Source organism: Pygocentrus nattereri, chromosome 26 (assembly GCF_015220715.1).
Source record: "Pygocentrus nattereri isolate fPygNat1 chromosome 26, fPygNat1.pri, whole genome shotgun sequence".
In the NCBI taxonomy this organism is placed as follows: domain Eukaryota; kingdom Metazoa; phylum Chordata; class Actinopteri; order Characiformes; family Serrasalmidae; genus Pygocentrus; species Pygocentrus nattereri.
This window is the reverse complement of record NC_051236.1, coordinates 29,983,101-30,002,452: the sequence shown is the minus strand read 5'-3', so window position 1 is coordinate 30,002,452 and position 19,352 is coordinate 29,983,101. Positions and strand designations below refer to the sequence as shown.

At 40.3% G+C, this 19,352-nt stretch overlaps 1 protein-coding gene across 2 annotated transcripts; it reads right to left on the bottom strand.

Moving 5' to 3' along the window:
* Positions 1-256: 256 nt before the first annotated feature.
* On the bottom strand, positions 257-9,850 carry dmbx1b (diencephalon/mesencephalon homeobox 1b). 2 transcript variants are annotated; one of them, XM_017715577.2, is made up of 5 exons: positions 9,709-9,850; positions 6,426-6,591; positions 5,043-5,221; positions 3,950-4,325; positions 257-2,355 (listed from the first exon to the last, which is right to left on the bottom strand). In XM_017715577.2, exons 2-5 carry the CDS (start codon positions 6,577-6,579, stop codon positions 1,940-1,942), a joined length of 1,125 nt encoding a protein of 374 aa, XP_017571066.1. In that variant the 5' UTR covers positions 6,580-6,591; positions 9,709-9,850; the 3' UTR covers positions 257-1,939. The 2 variants fall into 2 exon arrangements, with proteins under 2 accessions (XP_017571066.1, XP_037390727.1); XM_037534830.1 differs by having other exon boundaries at positions 5,043-5,238; positions 6,428-6,591.
* Positions 9,851-19,352: the final 9,502 nt, after the last annotated feature.

Here is a 19,352-nt window from a genome sequence, read left to right as displayed (position 1 = left end):
TCTCAACAATAAATACCCCAAATGGTTCTTAGCTAGGATGTACGGTTCATTAGTATAGAAAACTCATAGAACATTACTTTTAGAAGGTTCTTTGCTGTCACACGTCACCCACAAACATGATTCTTTAAAAATCTACTGAATGGCTCTTCAGGTACCCAAATGTGGTTCTTTTATGGCATTGCTGCAAAGAACCCTTTTTGGCCTCTTGATTTTTAAGAAGACATGTAGCAGATCCATTCACCAAAAGAAAGTAATCAAATCAAACATTTAAATTTGTTACCAATGCATTTCATATATGTGGTTTATTCCCTTGCATCTCACAGATAAGTTATTCACATTTACGTAAACAATCCAGAGAAAAGTCCAAAATGGAAATATCTACATAACATAATACAAGAACATTTAGGATTATCATACACTGTTACTTTAGTCCATTTAGGTTAAGATTCTTCTTTGTTTTTTTTCTGTCTGTGGTCTGTGATACGTCCCAGTTTGTCACTTACATCAGAAAACATCCACAAAGTGACAGAATAAACGAGTAAGTGAAGTGTCCTTCTGAAATTCTTGGCACTGAAACACTGTCGTGTATTTACAGAGTCAGTTGAATGGCTTTTTGGATTGTTTTAGAAATGTCAGCGTTCTGCAGTAGGTGTGCATGGGTAAAATACAGATATGCAGTTGTTTGACAGCTTCTAAACTAATGCTTGGCTCAAACACATTAAAAAAAATGCTTATTTCAATTGAGGGCATTGAGGCCCTCCATTCAGCAGGGCGGGTATGTAGATGCTCAACTGTGAGATCATGGAGATGAGCTGATTTCAGACGGCAGAAACCAGCATTCAACTGCAGTGCTGAGATGAATTTGTAGTTCTTGCCTCTGTTAACTGCTCTGGAGTCAGTTGGGTAGAGTGTCCAAGATAAGATGGAAAAAAAAATCTATATATATATAATATAGATCACAATGGAAATATTGCCAGAACTGATAATAGGAATTGGCTTCCATTAGCAATCAATAGACCTCTGAATTTGTCTTGCCCCAAAAAATGTCCCAAAACCGACATGTTTTGTCTTGCATACATTTCTCCCCCACTGCATCTTCTGAAAAACGAGGTCATTTAGCATTCAAAATACGAATGATGCTACGCACATGCTACAAGCAAGCTAACACTAGGCTAACGCAATGAATTAACATTACTACTAAGCTTCAACATCATACTGTAACAACACCAGCTACTCAACCTGTAGTCTATTGCTGCTAAAGCAGCTTAACTACTGCTTAACTACTTACTGCAGTTGCCAATCTTTTGGTGTGAATTTTAGCGCACAGTTAGCTTGCGTGTATCAATATTCATAATTCAACTCTTTCTTGTTGTCTGACCTTAAAAAAACGTATGTACGGCAAAACACATCAGATTTAGGACCTGGAGTTCCAAATATGGGCATGACGCCGACTTCAGAGGTAAATTTTGCTCGGTGCTGAGTTTATATAGGCGAACTATAACCCTGCACATCTGCCAAGTGTGAAATCGTGAGCTAATGAAGGACGAGAGTGAACGCTGTGGTATCTTCTTTCTGAAAGAAGCGTTGAAGGACCTGCCCCTAGCCAACATTAGCTAGCTAGATGTTCAATAGACTGTATGTTCCCTCCGATGCCAGATAACCTCAGATTTTTGCATGTCCCCCAGGGAAGAAAATGGCGTTGGGAAAGTCCACACAGCTGTGACAACAGCTTAGTGCAGAAACCAGTCCTACGTTTTTAGTGTAGCAGCATCCAGTTCCAATACTATGATGAACTTGTCGTGTTAGCTGCACTGGAGTAAAGTGTCCAAAATGACATATAGTGCTTAAATCAGACCAAAGTAACACAGGAGCCAGTCCTTCCTTCAGACAAGTAGCATTCAATCCTTGTACGTAGATGATTAGTGTCTGTCTGCTGTGGTCAGTTGGGTAATGTGTCCAGGCCAAGTGAAGCTGCATGCTGTTTGGCCCTCATGCGCAGGTTTTCAATGCTGGTTGTTTTGCTGTTAATACTGGGTAGCGTTCCTGTGGCCTGAAGCAAAGGGCTGCTCCACATCTGCTGGGCCTGTGACAGGGACTGGTAGTAGGACTGGCACTGCAGTGACCCCAGTGGGGCGGCCATGTTTACGCTCATGCCCAGGTAGGGTAGTGAGGAGGGGGAGGCCATGTCGAAGGACGGGTAGTGCACCAGGTTGTTGGTGGCAGCCATATGCTGGCGGAACTGCTCCTGCAGACGGAAGAGGCTGAGTGGAGACGAGGCGTAGGAGTTACTCTGAGCCAAACCGCTGCCGCTGACCCCGCTGGAGGACGGCAGGGATGGGGAGCTGAGAGGAGAGTCTGGAAGGGAAAAACACAGATTATATTATATAATAAAAAACTGGAATACTCTTTTTTTTAAAGTATTATCACTTCTGTCAGATTGCTATTGACTTCTGACGTTAGCTGCTAGCTGATAAAAGCTATAATATATCTTGAGCAATATGTCATTTATTTAATTCTATGCATATTTACAGTACTGTGCAAATGTTTTAGGCACCTGAGAAAATTTAATTTTAAAAGATTGTGGAAAAAAAGTAAAAACAGAAGTGCTTAATTCAATTAAGCTGAGATATGACTACATTCAAAATATTCATGTGATGGCTGGGAGCACTGAGGAGAACCCTGAAACCAAGCTTATGCTCTTCTAACCAGCTCAAGACATATCAGCTGCTTTTTTTGAAAACAAGAAATTCTTGATATTTATATATTTATTGCTTTGCATTAGAACAGATACAGATAAACAATATAGTGTTTTTTCTGGCAAAAACACACTCGCTGTTTGGATAAATGGCTTCTAACAGTGTAGCTCACTTTTGGACACAGTATTGTACAATATACAGTTGTTAATAGTAAAAACAGATGAATATATACAAATGCACTTTAAATTCACATTACAGGATTGGAGTAGCATAATTATTATATTATATATAAATGTGACACAGATGTGATTTCAGAGCTGTGTGAACATTGTTCTTTTAAAATCAGATCTGAGCCACTTTGCATATGTGTTACTTGGTCACGGGACCACAGTAAGAACTGTCCGAATGAGTGTTTTCTTTTACATCACACATCAGTGCACCATGCATATGTGGTCAATATCAAGTGTCAAGGGCATTTCAGCAATACTTAACAACAGCAGCAGATGATAAAATGTGTGCAAGCTGATCCTTTCAGGGCAAAGGTGTCTTTACACTAAGCCATCACAGCAAAAAGATCAAATATGAGAACAAAATTGGAAGTGAGCAAAAGTATTTAATGTAAACATGGCCTACAAGCTCTGATATATACTAAATGATCTGAGAGTTGAGGTTAAAGTGTTCTTTTATCATATGCTGCTGTATGCGAGTGTTTGAAGACACCCTGGTCAAATGATGTGTTTTGTTGATTTGTGGAGTGAAAGTAAGGCATCATATACTCTACAAGAAATCAGCTTATAAATATCTTTTCTTGTATATCTTATTGTGTGGTTCCTATTTACTTGCTGAATAATAAAAAAAAAACTTCCACCACTCCTTTCAGAAGTGCGGACCCTTTAAAAGGCTTCAGTGATCAAATTGCTTCCCAACAGACTGGAACAGCACAATGTTTAATCGTTTTCTCACATCTTCCACTCTAGTAACTCTAGACTGTCTGCAGGAACAACACTCTGCATCACTTCAAACAGTAATAGGTGGGGCTAAACTGCTGATAGGTAAATGTGGCCATAGTTGATAAAAGAGAAATGGGCTGTTTTTGGAGCTTACTGTCCATTTTATGGACTGGGGAGTGAAAAATAAGCTATATGTGGGAACTTTCTTTTTTATTAAAAATTATTTTATGAAAGAAATCACATGTAATTTAGAATGAACTATGATGCATTCCCTTTCATTAATAAATCTTTCTTTAAACATACCTGATTTTGGACTCGGTGGCTTGCAGGATGGCGAACTCTCACCAGGTAACTGTTGGCCGGCTGCTTTCACCTCCCCTCCGAAACACGGCGGCTCGTCCTCTCTGTCAGTCAAATCCTCTGCTCCTGACTCCACCCCCGACTGCTCAGGTGAGGTCACGTTCACCTCCTCAGTGAGCTCACCTGCAGTTAGAGTGGGAGTTCCTTCTGACAAGGAAGGAGGAGGTGTTTGGGACTCTGATGTGGTTGTGGGTGGGGCTTCTCCTTTCTCTGCCTCCTGGCCTGCATCAGCCCCCGCCTCCTTCTGTCTCTGGAGCTGCTCTTTCTGCAGGCTGCGCTGCTTCTTACGGAATTTCGCCCGCCTGTTTTTAAACCACACCTAGCACAAGAAAAAATTGTAAATGGTAATTAAATTTTGAAAATATAAAACATTATAACATAATATTCTGCATTGAAATTGTGGTAACGTTGCTTTATGTTGCAAATGGAAACATTCGTCATTCAGGTGATGTTTTGTGGTAAAGTAGCACATTTAATAGAGAAGTACATGTTGTGAAAGGAAATTCTAATTAAAGCTGCACTACGTAAGATTGTTTGGTTAAAAGTATGTGCGTGGTTATGGGTCACCCTGTAAAGCCTGAAATAATAGTTATGTATAATGCAAAATCAACCTTTGATGAATACTGATGAATACTGATGAAGACTATACACAGGACACATACGCCACCGGGTTTTTACTGAATACTTTTTGAATACTCTTTCAACGCGCTTGAATCATCAGATTCATGTGCTCGGGGGAAAGGGTGGAAAGCACAGCCAAAGTTACAAAGAAATGCTCTTCTGCATGTTGTGTGCAATTACACACTCCTACCAGAGAGGGCTCCAAAGCCCCAAATCTTACATAGTGCAGCTTTAATAGTCGTAACATAAAATTTGCTTTTAAATATATTGAATTAACTTAGTAAAATACTTTGTTTATTATGACAATTTTTTAGAATATACTGACTAATTAATTGTGAACAGAAATAAATGAACACACATGTGGTAAATCACTGATTGCATATCAGTCTAATGGTCCACGTCCCACTATGTGTACCTGTACTCGAGCCTCAGGCAGATTGGTGCACATGGCGAGTCGCTCCCTCATCACCACGTCAGGGTAGTGTGTTTTCTGGAAGGTTTTCTCCAGTGCCTCCAGCTGCTGAGCGGTGAAGGCCGTGCGGCTCCTGCGCTGCTTCCTGTGCTGAGAACCGTAACGGGCCTCCAGGATGATGTCTGAGAATGTCCAGCCGTTAGAACAGAAAATACAGCTTTTTTAATATGCTGTACATCAGTTTTCACAGCTGTTTTATGATTCATCCTTTTATCACATAGCTCATATGAGATTTCTTCTCATATTTTTCTTTTGTATATTTTTGTACATTTTGTATTTTTCAGAGTGTACTTACTAAACAAAAACTCAAACTCAACTTCATGAGCCCATGACAGCACATGAAACTGTGCTGGAAAAAAATCTAATTGAATGTATTTTTATACCTATCCCTTCTTATATGGATATGGATATGCCACCTCAATCAGAAATCATTATATATGACAATTTATTAAACAATTTCTGATTATTATCAGAAATTATAACTTGCCATATTGGTTGTGATGGCCAGGTTGTGTGGTTGGTTAGTGTGGTGGGTAACACCTCTGCCTTTTACGCTGTAGACTGGTTCAATCCGCGCCTGGGTAAACACCCTACACTACACCAATAAGAGTCCTTGGGCAAGACTCCTAACACTGCCTGTGTAAAATGATCAAACTAGAAGTCGCTCTGGGTAAGTGCGACTGCCAAATAGTGTAAATGGTTCAAGAGACCAATCATATGATAAACAGACAAACTCTGAAATTGTATCAGAGTTCAAACTCTTCCAACTTTAGCTGGATGAAGACTAACTGCACTAGAAGCTCCAAAACAAATCCCCCTCTAGACCTCAAAACCTACAGCCGTAGGGACAATTCTATTCCTAAAATGTATTAAGGATCAATGCATTATTTTAAAAAGCTGGGCCTAAATATATTATCATTGCATCTCTTTCTCTAACTGATCGCCATCATGTGTTTAAAGTGATCATTTGGCCAAAACTCGAATTTCCCATTTTCTCCTTTAAACCAAACATAGGTGATCAGCCAAGACACGCATGGTGTCTGAAGTTTACCTCACTGACTAGCCTTAGTCTAAATCATCAACTGTGCCGCACTGTTTAGTAATCTCAAAAAGACCTGCTTGTGTGGTTTCTGTGTGCGGACACTGCATGACGGAGGACAAAGGTTTGTCACATAGTACAAACAGTAGTAACAGTCTGGAAAACAGTCTTTTCTCCGTCTTCAGAGACCATTTAGAGTAAGACTGCTCGCCAAATAATCCCTGTGATGCATTCGAACATCTAAAGGTACCCCTACCCTTCTTGCCAACGTGCATGACCTCTCTTACCGGCCAGTCTCTCTGCGAGGGTGAGAGCGTGCACTGAGGGCCGGTAGTCCGGCGCGTGTTGTGCCTGCTGCGCCGCCTGCTGGTGGAGGTTGTACATGGCGCTCAATGAGTTCATGGCGTGCAGAGAGTAGCCGTTCACCCCGTAATGCTGCATGGCGAAGGTCAGCTGAGGACAGAGAGGGATAGAGGTAAAGGTGTAGAGAGAGAGAGAGAGAGAGAAAGAGAGAGAGAGAGAGAGAGAGAGAGGGGGAGGTTAGAGCACTGAAACCTGTAAACAAACCTGCTTACAGTGAGCGGGTGTGTGGGGGGCACTGGGGGATGTGAGACTAACACACACAGTGCACATAATCAGAGAGATCACACAGTAAAATGGGCAAAAACTAACACAGCGCTGGATTAACCCCTTAAACTCACTCTGTATGTGGATCCTAATTGAATGATTAGTAGTTATTTAATAATTTAGCTCTAACCGAAGAACTAGTAGTAAAACATAACTTACACACACATTAGTTTTAAAGGTGATACTGAATCATTCATAGTAATTATAAAATAAACATTGGTTACTGAATACTTCATGGTAGTTACTGTATCATCCATCGTAGTTGCTGAGTAGTCACATAGTTCTCGGATAATAAGATAAATAATTGCATAATAAATCGTTTATAATAAATCGATTAACGCCTCCCTCCTTCAGTGAGCTCTTGTTGTGTTATATCACCTCTTACGGGTTTCGTTTACCCCTTTTAAATCTCACTCAGTAACCACGGCAGTGTTGCAGTGGCTGGTTTTTAGGGTTCAGAGGAAAGTGATACAACTCGCCAGCAGGTCCTCGCCATTAAAGGGGAAATCCACCGATTTTCAGAATTTCAGCACAGTGGAATCATTTAGATGTCACCAAAAAGATTCAGGCGGTTGAATTGCTTCACTTGTAGAGATGCGTACTGACCTGATAGTCTACAACACAGATACAGCCATTTACAGTACCCCACAACCAGGGAGCCTACATGCCTTCTGGGTCTTTATCGCTGATGATGGTGTAATCGGTAAGTTTTCTCCCAGTGCCCTGCACGCGCCCTGCCACCGTGGATTACGCTGACAAAAAAATAGACCAAAACCTTTTCAAAGCTACTGTGAACATCGCGCACTGCATTCATAACCGCTTCATGCGAAGTCTTTCTGTGACTGGGCTTTTGGAGGTGGACGTCTGGTTCCTATCACCGTCACTGTGAACTGTTCTGGTAAGTTTCTGTAGATCGGATCGTTTCCCCAAACCGCTCTGAAGGACTAGCTCTGAGGTTAGTTAAGTCCAGGGGGTCGTGTATGAACGCAGTAAGTCAGCCCGGTGGGCGTGTTTGTTGGTGTGTTAGTTGAGGGGCGCAGGTGTGCACGAGGTGGTGGGAATTCGCTGTGCGTGCGGCAGGTGAACGTGTGTTTGGTTAAAGCGACACAGCAGCTCGAACGCGGTGTCGCTGCCGCTGTTAACTCTGGAGACGTTTGCTGTGCAGCGCAGTTTCCCAGCGCGTGTAATCTACGACACTAAGCTCGTTTCTTTCTGGCTCCCTGCAGTGGAGAGAAACGGTCCTGCTCGCTGGCTCATTCAGTCTTAATGCATTACTAATACAGCGCGTTCAATAGGCGACGATTCTGCACAAACACCAGAAATAAACGGATCTCCTTTAAAACGCCAGTTGCGCGTGTGTGATGTGAGAGGAGCGCATCTCGGACTGCAGGCTGACTGATCAGAGCTGCTCAGGTTCACCCGGTTAAAGTTCAGGGTCATCATTTGAGTATTTAGGTGAGATTTTCCCTCATTCTCGGTCACATGTTTAGAAAATTATTTCATAAAGATGATCGCATGTTTTTGTTTTATGCCTCAGCGCTGATCACGAACACACACACACACACACTGCGCAGTCCGGCTAAACAAATACACATAACATTAATTATTATTATTATTATTATTATTATTATTATATATTATTATTATTATTATTATTATTATTATTATTATTATTATTATTATTATTATCGGTTATGTTTAATGGTGGTGTTAATTGAATTGAGCAGTAAGAGTTTACGATCCTTAATGTAGACGATTTGATATGACTATATTGAATTATTACGGAATTATAAAAGCACCAAAACAGTTTTATTTCTGGTCTCTATACGTGTCTTAATATTTATGCCATAAAATAAGATCAAACAATTATTTAGCTACATTACACCGTTAAATAATACGTTGTAATACTTAGTTTAGGGCTTAAACCACATTAATTCAGATCTGAACTCTGGCTCATCATTTAGATCATCCGCGCTGTTAGAAAGAACACTCGGACCTTTTTTGGTGAAGTGCTGAGAGCGAGAGTCAGGCTGAAGGATCGACCCGCAGCAGCAGCAGCAGCAGCACATGCAGTTTATTAGCACTAATTGTGTTTCTGTTTACTCCCTCGCGCGGTGACACATTCCTTCACTCGGAGGGAGAACGTCGGCTCTGTGTAGAACCTGTGTGGAATGGGTTCTGCATAGCGCCAAACTCGGTCTTTCTACTGCTGCAGGCTTGACATCATGTAAAATGCAGAGCCATGCTGAACCATTTAAATCACCATGAAGCGCAAACCCGTTTCTTATAGATCTCAGGGTTCTGGATAGAACCACTGGCGTTACTGAAGAACCTTTTAAGGGCCATTTTTTTAAAGCGTGCAACAAAAGAAAACACAGCCGCGTGACTTCTCGGAGTGCGGAGTTACTGCACCGACGCCTGGGGTTTGATGACAAACCTCATGAATGAGAGATGAAATCATTTGGGTTACTAACTCGGTTAAACCAGCTGTGTAATGTTGGGACGCGCGCGGTAAAAATCTGCGTCCGTTTTGTTTTTAGTTTCGTCCTCGCGAACCGCAAACACGCAGGAAACGGTTTACCCACGCAGTGTTTTCATCCTGAGGGCTTAAAACGCGCCGAGCTGCGGGCGAGTAAATCAGATAAACTCGGACGCACTTTAAAGCGCCGGAAACTTCTTGTTGTCTCTTGAAAACCTGCCGTAACGACCGACGACAGCACGGAAAAACGTTTATTTCTCACAGAGGAGAAACTCAGGAGACCACAGGGGAAGAAAACTCTCATCGGCATTCAGATAGAGAGGAACTCGCAGTGAACTCGCCCGAGGCCACAGTTCAGGCCAGCTGTGCGCACTGAAGTCCGGTGTGGCCGACAGGGGAGTACAGGCGACTCTGCAGCACACAGTTAACCTGTAAAGCCGCAGTGATGCAGCGACGGAACTCACCTGCAGCCCGCTCTCCTCCCTGCGCGAGAATAAGGAGCTTGCTGTCGGTGTTGAAGAGGCTGCGTTTGATTAGAGTGGTCCAGGTTGGTGTGGGTGGGAGTGCTGAAGGCAGTGGAAGTCCATCTGTGATCCGGCGCGCGGTCCAGCCCCACTCAGTGCCCTGCCCCCTCCCCGTCAGCAGCTTTTAAAGCGCCACGAGCTCCAGCGCTCCAGCCTACAGTAGAGCGATTCAGCGCAGTGACACAGTACAGCGTTTCAGTGGAGAACGTAGGACAGCCGTTCACCATGCATGTCTTAGGAATGTGTCATAGAAGCTCTTCAGTACAGACCCTCAGATAACACTTCGTTTCAGTACAGCTGTTAAGTGGTTTAGCACAGTACTTCAGTATTCAGTATTGTGTCAGTATTCTTCAGTACACGCACTCGCGTTGGAACAGAACTTTCAGAAGTGTTTCAGTACAGAGTTTCAATAAGAACAGGTTTCAGAGCACTTTATTATCAGTACAGTGCAGTGCAGGGTCTTACATTATATTATACTGGGTACAGTGCTTCACTTCAGTATAATGCTGCAGTGCAGTGCTTCTTTATTTCAGTACAGTGCTTCTTTATTTCAGTACAATACATGTCAGTACAGAATTTCAGTACATTATTTTATTGCACCTACAGCAGCCCAGTACAGTGCTTCTTCATTTCAGTACAGTGCTTCATTTCAGTACATTGTATCACTACAGTGCTTTATTTTAGTACAGTATTTAAGTACAGTGATTAAAAATCTTTAGTACAGTATTTTATTTCAGTACTGCACTTTATTTCCATCTCAATTCAGTACAGCACTTCAATCAGCTTTAATTTGTTTGGAAATATGAGAGCACATCTGCCAAGCTTGATTGGACATGGAAACCCCAAATAAAGACAAAACCTAGAAAGCATGGTTGGCGATATTCGTTCGTTCATTCATTCATTCATTCATCCATCCATTCATTCATTCATTCATTTAAGAGGGAGGGGAGGAGCATCTAAAGATAACCTGACTATGCCGCGAGTTTCCCGTTTCGGAAAAAGGATCTTTGTGGGCTTGTGGAAGGCTTAGGCGATCGCCCCTTTGGACTGTGCTTAAGCCCGGAGAAGCTCAGTGAGTTTCTCGGAGCCAGAGCTCTCGGCGAGGGTGGGCTGTTCGCCGCACTAAATGATGGGAAACAACGATTTTAAAAAAAAGAGCCCGGGCTGAAAAACAGTGAACCTGTCTCACAGACGCGCGCGCGTCTCCTCTCTGTCAGTGCGTCTGAGCGCGAGGAGGCCGGAGAGAGAGACTCGTACGGATGGCAGTCCTTTACAATCTCTCCCAGAGGATTTAGGGTTAGGATTGAGGAGACAAGACGCCATCTCAGCCTAAAAAAATCTGTCTAAAAATGACGGGTGGTAAGAGGATTAAAACAATAATGCCCTTCTCTTCTTCAAGGTTTTGGGGGAAAAAAAGAAAAAGATTTCTTCTTCCCGAGAAAAACCGTTTAGGCTGATATTAAGGGCAGCAGAAGTAGCCTTTTTAAATGTAAAGCTCGCATATTTTGCACTTCTTGAGAAGATGGGCGGTGATAGTCATCACAGATGGGCGCAGTTTTCATTTATTTCCTGCTCGAATTTGTAAATAAATCTGTACAGCTTTGAGTAATTTATGTTATTGTGTGACAGTTTATAAATTCCGAGTTTATAAACGCCTAAAGCATCGACTTTATCTCTCTACTGTATGACCATTTTATATACATACTATGTTATACATATTACCTATAATAGGCTAATAATTGTCTATTGCCTATTATACTATAGCCATACTACTACCACCATTAATAATAATAATAATAATAATAATAATAATATTAATACTACTACTACTACTAATAATAATATTAATATAATAATAATAATATTAATATTAATACTACTACTACTAATAATAATAATATTAATATAATAATAATAATAGAATCTAAGCAGATAGTTATTTAAGAACTTCATTTCTGAAAGTTTTGCGGCCTACCCCAGCACATGCCTCCTGCTTGTCTTTTGTGCACGCGCTGTATCTCTGCGCATTAAAGTCTGGAAGCAGAAATCGGATTAACTTGTGAACCGATGGAAATAAGAAGTTAAATGGGAGGCAAATCTGGGCAGTGTGTCTTTGTGGGAACCGTTTCTAAAGCAATTAAAGCGAGAAGGAATTCCTGTGAGCCCCCCCCCTTCCCGAGCCCCCCTCTCTCCCACCTTAAAGCAGCTTTGGGAGCTTCAGGAGCCTCTACAGTCCAGCGCGCGGCCGCCTTTTGCGCTTTTGCGCCTCTGCGCATGCGCGTCATTGCGCATTCTCCTGGACGCTGCAGCGCCTTTTCCCGCGCGCCACCTCGTCACCTCTTCCACCCCCTTTTTTTTGGCCCCCAATTTCCAACAGTCAGCGCTGTGCGCGCGGATTTAGCTGCCTAGCTCGTTGTTCTCGCGCGTCAATCCGCTGCGTTTGCTCTGATCTTTACTCCATCACTGAAAGCTGCTTTGGAGGACTTTGCCGTCCGTCTCTCCTCGGGGAGATGACGCACGCTCCCGCGAGGAACCTCAGAACAAAACCTGATCCCCTCGAGAGGATGAGAAACCCACTCCATCAGGAGGGAAGAAGGCGCAAGCTTACTCACTGATGAGCGAAAACGCAGGACTCAATAGGAGAGTGAACCAAGCGCAATAAGTTCCTGTGAATTGCTGCTGCTGTTTGTGTCTGAGCGCCTGCGAAGCCGGAGGACTCTGAGTTTATGCTCTGAATCAGACGTATAATCAGGCGCTGCTATGATAGGCCTACTTAAAGAGCTGAAGTCTACATTAGAGGCTAATTCAGGAGGCTCCTGTGTGCGGGACATTAATCACGGTGATATATGGTTTTAGCTTGACTGCCACCCGGGGTCTCCTGTAACAAGTACAAGAAAGCAACTTGCCAGGAGCAAATCTTCAGACATGTTATTAACCAGACGTTTTTATTCTGTCTCTGCAGAATTACACACCTGGAATAAAAGGCTGGTCTTTACACTTTTAGAGAAGTGGCCACAATTTAGTTTCTTGTTGCATCTGTTCCTTCCAGCAATAAGAAAAACAATGCCAGGGTGAAGGGTCATACATGTGGCCTATATGCGTTTTATATATGTAATTCAAATATTTGTCATATATGCATGTGTATATGTACACACACACACACACCTCTTATAATGCTCAATGCCATTTCACAATTCTTGACATAATTTGAAAACACCAGCTACAAATGGATTGGAATAAAATCTTGTTATATTAACTTACACTAAAAGTTAACAATGTCGTTTTTTCTTGTTTTGTGAAAAGACGTGTTGTATATAGCAGGTTTTGTTCTGAATTATTATTACATATATATATATATATATATATATATATATATATATGTAATAATAATATGTTCCATATGTATACAGTCCTGTGCACCCCAGAAAACCCCAGAAGCTATTTATCTGGACAGTAAGCATTTTTTCACCGGATAAGCACTAATACTAAAATAATTCCTATAGTATAAATTGTAATTATCATCCAACACCTGATTTGGCTAATCAGTGCTTCATTATGCAAAATCAAATGTGTTGGTGGTGAAATTGAGCAAATCTATGAGCTGGCTAGAGGCCTCCAGGAGACATCTGGCACCAAACTTTGTTATTCTAACTAGCTCACATGATCTCAACTACTTTTTTCAAAATAATTATCTTATATGTAAGAGTGAAATGCACCATATGTATCATATGTATCCATATAATGATGATGATGATGATGATGATGATGATAATAATAATAATAATAATAATAATAATATTATTATTATTATTTTATATATTTTATTTAATATATATATGTATATATATATATATATATATGCTGTGAGTTTGTGCTGTTTTCTCTTACTGCGGTCAGAATATCTTATCCTGAAAATGTATAAACACACACACACACACACACACACACACACACACACACACACACACACACACACACACACACACACTGCATGCTTTCAGCCTGCAGTCATTTGCACATGGACAGGAACACACATATATTGTATACATGCTGATATACAGGTGCACAGAGGCAGGTTCAAGCACACACTCAAATGCAGATGCTCAAGTACACACACACACACACTCCTCTGTGCATTTGTGCAACATGCTCTGCTGGCAACTCCTGACCTGAGCTTGAGCTCAGACAGTCTGAAATTTTGACACAAAACCCCTCAAAGCCTGAATACTTAATGCACATGCAGCTAAAACAAAGACGGATTATAATGAAAATCTAATATAAGATCTAATCAAAATATATTCTGTTTGCACTTTGGAACAGAGGCTGCAACTCAACACTGGATAGACTCAACTCAGTTTAGCCAAAATTCACAGAACTGTCCCCCTCACCCTGAATTCAGACAATCAAGACATCTTCAGTGTCTAAAGTTTGCTTCTTTAGTTTTACATCGGAGCTACAGTGTAGCTAACAAGTACTGAAAGCTTATTCCCCACTGTTAGAACTGTGAATGCGTACATCATGAATTTTGTTTATCTCCACTGAATAATTAAAGAAGTAAACTTCAGACACCAAACATGTCTCGGCTATTCTTAAGGTAAGGAGGGAGGCTGTGGAGAATTTTTGGTTTATAAGATTTACTCTTTAAATGTAGTTTAATTTCAAGATGCAAGGAGAAGTTTTTTTTTACCATATGGAAGCAACAGTACGTCGTGTGTTTAGTTTATTTAGAGGGTGGCTGCTAAATGTGCAGCATCAAATGGGCTGTAGTATGTAATTGGACACCTGTTTAGTGGACCTATAAAGTAGGCAGACCTAATAAAGTGACCAGTGAGTGAAAGTCCAAAATAAGGTTTTTGGATAAAGTGGTCAGTGAGTAAAAGTACAAAATAAGGGTTTCTAATAAAGTGGCCAGTGCATGGAAGTATAATGAAATGGTTTTTAGTAGCTCAACCTGTGAGTGGAAGAACAATAGAGGGGGCTGAGAGTGTATTTGAAAAGAGTTTGACAAAAAATTGCATGAATTTCCCTCTGACCCTGAATATAATCAGTGAGCTAAGTCAAACGTGTAAGTGATTGCTGTGTACTGATTGACTTCCTTCGCTCCCTCTGTAACTGTAGTGCCACTGGGGCAATCAACAACAACACTGACCGACTCTCCACCCTGCGAACGTTGACATATTGAAGCTGGCAGTTGTGTTTCTGCTGCTTTTCTCAGCCTCGCTGCTCCAGCCCATGGCTGGACACAACAGGGCCTTTTGTGGGGCTCTAATCCTGCAGCTCCGCAGCCTTCACCGCTCTGGGGGATAAAAGCCCCATCAAACTACTACTTTAGAAGGAAAATCTGCCCTAATCCCTCGCTTTACCTAAACAAAAGAGAGGAAAAAAACAGGGTGGAAAGAAACAGTGCAGAAGCAGGGCAGGACCTGGAACACACAGCCATAGAAACAGTTTTACTGCAGAAACTAACAACTTCTGACAGGCGTTCAGCTCCACAAGTGATTAAAAAAAGCTCCAAGATCCAGAGTTTTCCTGGAAGAATATTTTACAGCAATAATTATCTGATGAGTTCAATCAGTTAAAAGTTGAACAAAGTTGAAAATGAATTACTGAAAGAGCGAAAATCACTTCGATATGTACACTACAGTTCAAAAGTTTGGAACCTAATGATAATTGCTTTTGTTTTATTCAGTAAAAACTTACACAGTGCAGACTGAAAATATTATGTGAGACACCAGAATGTATTTCAAGTTTTTGGGAACATCAGAATGTATTAAATAATACAATAAACATATGCTATACTCATCTATTGTTGTTATCAATTACCGTACTAATTCTATTAATTAAAAAAAATATTTGTCTCAAGAATTTTAATGTAAGTTCCTTCTTAATGTTATACAACTTTCAGTTAATATGGAATCTCATATATCAGAATATACAGGAAGAAATAAAAAAAATTCAGAATGAAAATAAGTTAACATCATTTACAGGGAACAAGCTCCATCCTAATGCACAATTTATATTTATTTTATGAGTTGACCATATTGGGGAAAACATAAAATATAAACTTTGCCATTACTTTTGCAGAGGGCACGTTTTTCTAACTTGTTAAAATCAGCAAAAAACTGTAAATGTGTGTTAAAATGTGAGGATGGGCACATATCTTTATGTAGACCAGGGTGCCCAAACGTTTGCATACGACTGATAACTATATATACATATATGTATTTATACTTATCAGTGTATATATACATATACTGTGTGTATATATACACACACACATATACACACAGTTGTCAGTGTGTGTGTGTGTGTGTGTGTGTGTGTCTACAGCTTAAATGATTGATGAGCCAAACCAAGTATTGGATAATGACTAATTAATACCACAGTTAATGCCATAAAATAGACTGGGAAATAAATGGGGAATTCCTAAGCAAACACACTGACATACAGAAATTCACAGTATTGTATGAATGCTATTTTTTTGCTCTAATGTTAGTGTTTTGAGTAAACACCCAGATAAATAGCTTTTAAAATATCATTTACTCAGGTGCCTGAAACTTTTACACAGTGCGGTGTACAGTTTATTGTCAATAGATCTTTAATCATTATATTACTTTGATGATCAGTGTGTTAAATCAGGGTTTAATCTAAACAGTTCTGTCCATGTTCCACTAACGTCCAAACCAAACTGGTGCTGATTGATACTGGGTGAGCATTTAAAAGTTTTGCCAGAAAAGATTGTTCCAGGAGTCTATAATACAAGACAATTAAGGAATATCATGAACTGCAGACATTTATGTGTGAGTTAATCTTGTTGATGTGGACCTGCATGTCTGCTGTAAGCCATTAAATCTCCTGTGCACTGAAAGCCCTGTAACAGAACAGCATTACTGCCGGCTATAAGGGGATAATTCGCACACTGTTTCATTTCAGTGACCAATGTTTGCCACTAAATCTTAAACACTATTTAACTCTCCAAATCTCACCTGCAGTGGTCAGTGTGATTCGGTGAATTTAGAGCTTCCATTTTCTCGTTGGATAGAAATGTTGCACTAGAGAGTCATTGAGGGTGTCTGGGTGTTTCAGTAAGAGGGAGATTGAGAGGGGGAGTCATAGACGGCTGATTCCAGCACTGAAATGACTCCCAGTGCGCTAAAAATGTTGCTTTTCTATCATACGCACACACATACTAGTCACAGCCTCAGACAAACCTCCCACACAGGTACACGGACAGTTGTCTGGGTAGGACTTTATTTCATAGCTACATATATAAGGACCTAAAGACACCTGCGTAATTACTGAAAAATGCATTTAAAAAGCAACACTTCAGTATTTATGAACAGCTTATGTCAGTGGTCACAGTATGTTCTAGGGAAGATGTCCTCAAAGTAACGTGATGCAGAAAAAAATGTATGATAATTGGGATTTTAGTTTGAGAGCGTCAAAATCTTTCATAGAACTGTCCACTATTTTCTAAATTAGGCCTCTACATTATAAAGTCCATTTCTTAAAGAATGATGCGTCAAACCAGTGTTATGAATGGAATAATGTAACAAATACAATATATGAATACAAATATTAAGGAATTCTAAAATTCCTGTTAAATGTCAAAGATTTTCATTCAAATTGCTGGATATGGTATTTATATAGGCAGTTAGGTTGTTTAAGCATTCTGTTTCCTCTTTATATGCAGTCATAGGCACTTTAGGTGCCCCTATGTTCCTCTACAGAGAACACACCTCAGCACAGTTTTAATGCACAATTACTTTATTTGTTTATTTGCTGAATTGAACATATTGAGGGGAGTATTACATTCAGCCTGTGCAAAAGTTATAGTTATAAAGTTAAAGTTCTGTTTCATATTTTGTTTCGTTCCTCTGGGACCCGCAGATGATCCACATTTTCGCTCTTTCCCTAAATTTAGGGAGGTGGGATTAAACCAGTTTGGACCATCTGGGGGTCCATGAGAGCTGGTTCAAGATCCTGTGCTTAAGGAAAGCAAAAATCGTTCTTCTTATGGTTTGCTACAAGAACCCTTTGTGGTACTTTTTGTTTGTTTTTAAGAATGTAGAGTAAAAGTTCAACCCTGCAAACAAATATGAATATTCAGGATCAAACTCTTTGTAATAACAAGATGACGGTAAACATGTATTGTTGTGTTGTATGTTCATATACTGACAATTTAAAAAGCATTAAATGAAAACTTAATTCAAGGTCATATCAAATGTACACTGCTTAGAATAAGGAACCTTAAAGTTCGGCTGTATATTCATCATAATATCGTATTGTTATTCCACCTATTTTAGAAATATATACAGTGGCCAAAAACATTGAAAATCTGGTGTTTCTTTCATTTCAACAGAAAGTTTGGAATCTTGAATTCTAGAACTATGAAATTCTACACTGTTTCTAGTCTTATTCCTTCCACTGAAGCACGTGTTCAGACGACTACTGAATCCACATCAGCTGGAGTGCACACTGTCATTAAAGCAAAAGAATAACATACCAAATACCAAGAAATTCTGAAATTCAAACTTTCTACTTTTCACTTGTTATGCTGGTAACACTGTATTTTCTCATATAAAGCAATCTTATATTATAAAGTCATCTCACTGTACTGGCAGACAATTTTACTTCCTGTTTTCCTGAAACAAGCAAAATGCCAGGGCAGCAAAATACTTTTACATGATAATCATTTCCAAAAATAATAAATTGGCTACATGGAAGATGCTTTCTTTTGTCAAGATGCCATTTACGGAAGTGTAGAGCAGGTCAGGCTTGTACAGAAAAGTCACTTTTATCTCAGTGTTTTACTCTTTTATCTGATTAGGAAGCACTTTTAAAGACTCTTAGTCTAGAGAAAAGAACAGATTAGTTTCAGCAGAAAGCTGACTGTGAGACATTTCTTAAGAAGCTCCTGCCCCTAAAAGCTGTCTTTTGCTGCTAAATCTGCTGAGGTTAATAACGCAGCTGTGGAATAAAGACATAAAGCTGAGGAGAACACACTTTTTTCTGTTCACGCTATAAAGGACCAGTAAAATAGATCTGCTGTTTATTTACTCTTAATTTTGGTACATTTTGAGTTTAATTACCAGTAAATTTTGACCATTTTTATGGTTTTAATGTGTATTTTGCCTGAAAACAGGCCTGTGACTAGGTTTTACATTTACATTTAGTCTTAACTCTCCAAATGAAAAAGATAATGATGATTGAACGGTGATGCTTTCAGCTCTGTTAAATTCAACAGGGTGCTGTACGCCAGAGAGAATGTACTGTAATGGATTGGTTTATTGTTGTTTGGTAATCTTGGGTTTATGGCGTGTTTTACAAAAAGCTTTGGCTCAGTGGCCTCATCCTGCATTAACCCACTGACTGACCACTGCCAACTAGGCATTAGAAACCCTGCAGTGGGTGCACAGACCTAAAGCAACACGCACTGTGTGCTCTACTGCCCTTCTTCCAAAGGCACAAAATCTTCTTCTTCTTCTTTCGGCTGCTCCCTTTAGGGGTCGCCACAGTGGATCATCTGCCTCCATCTTGCCCTATCCACTGCCTCCTCTACTTCCACACCAACCATCTCCATG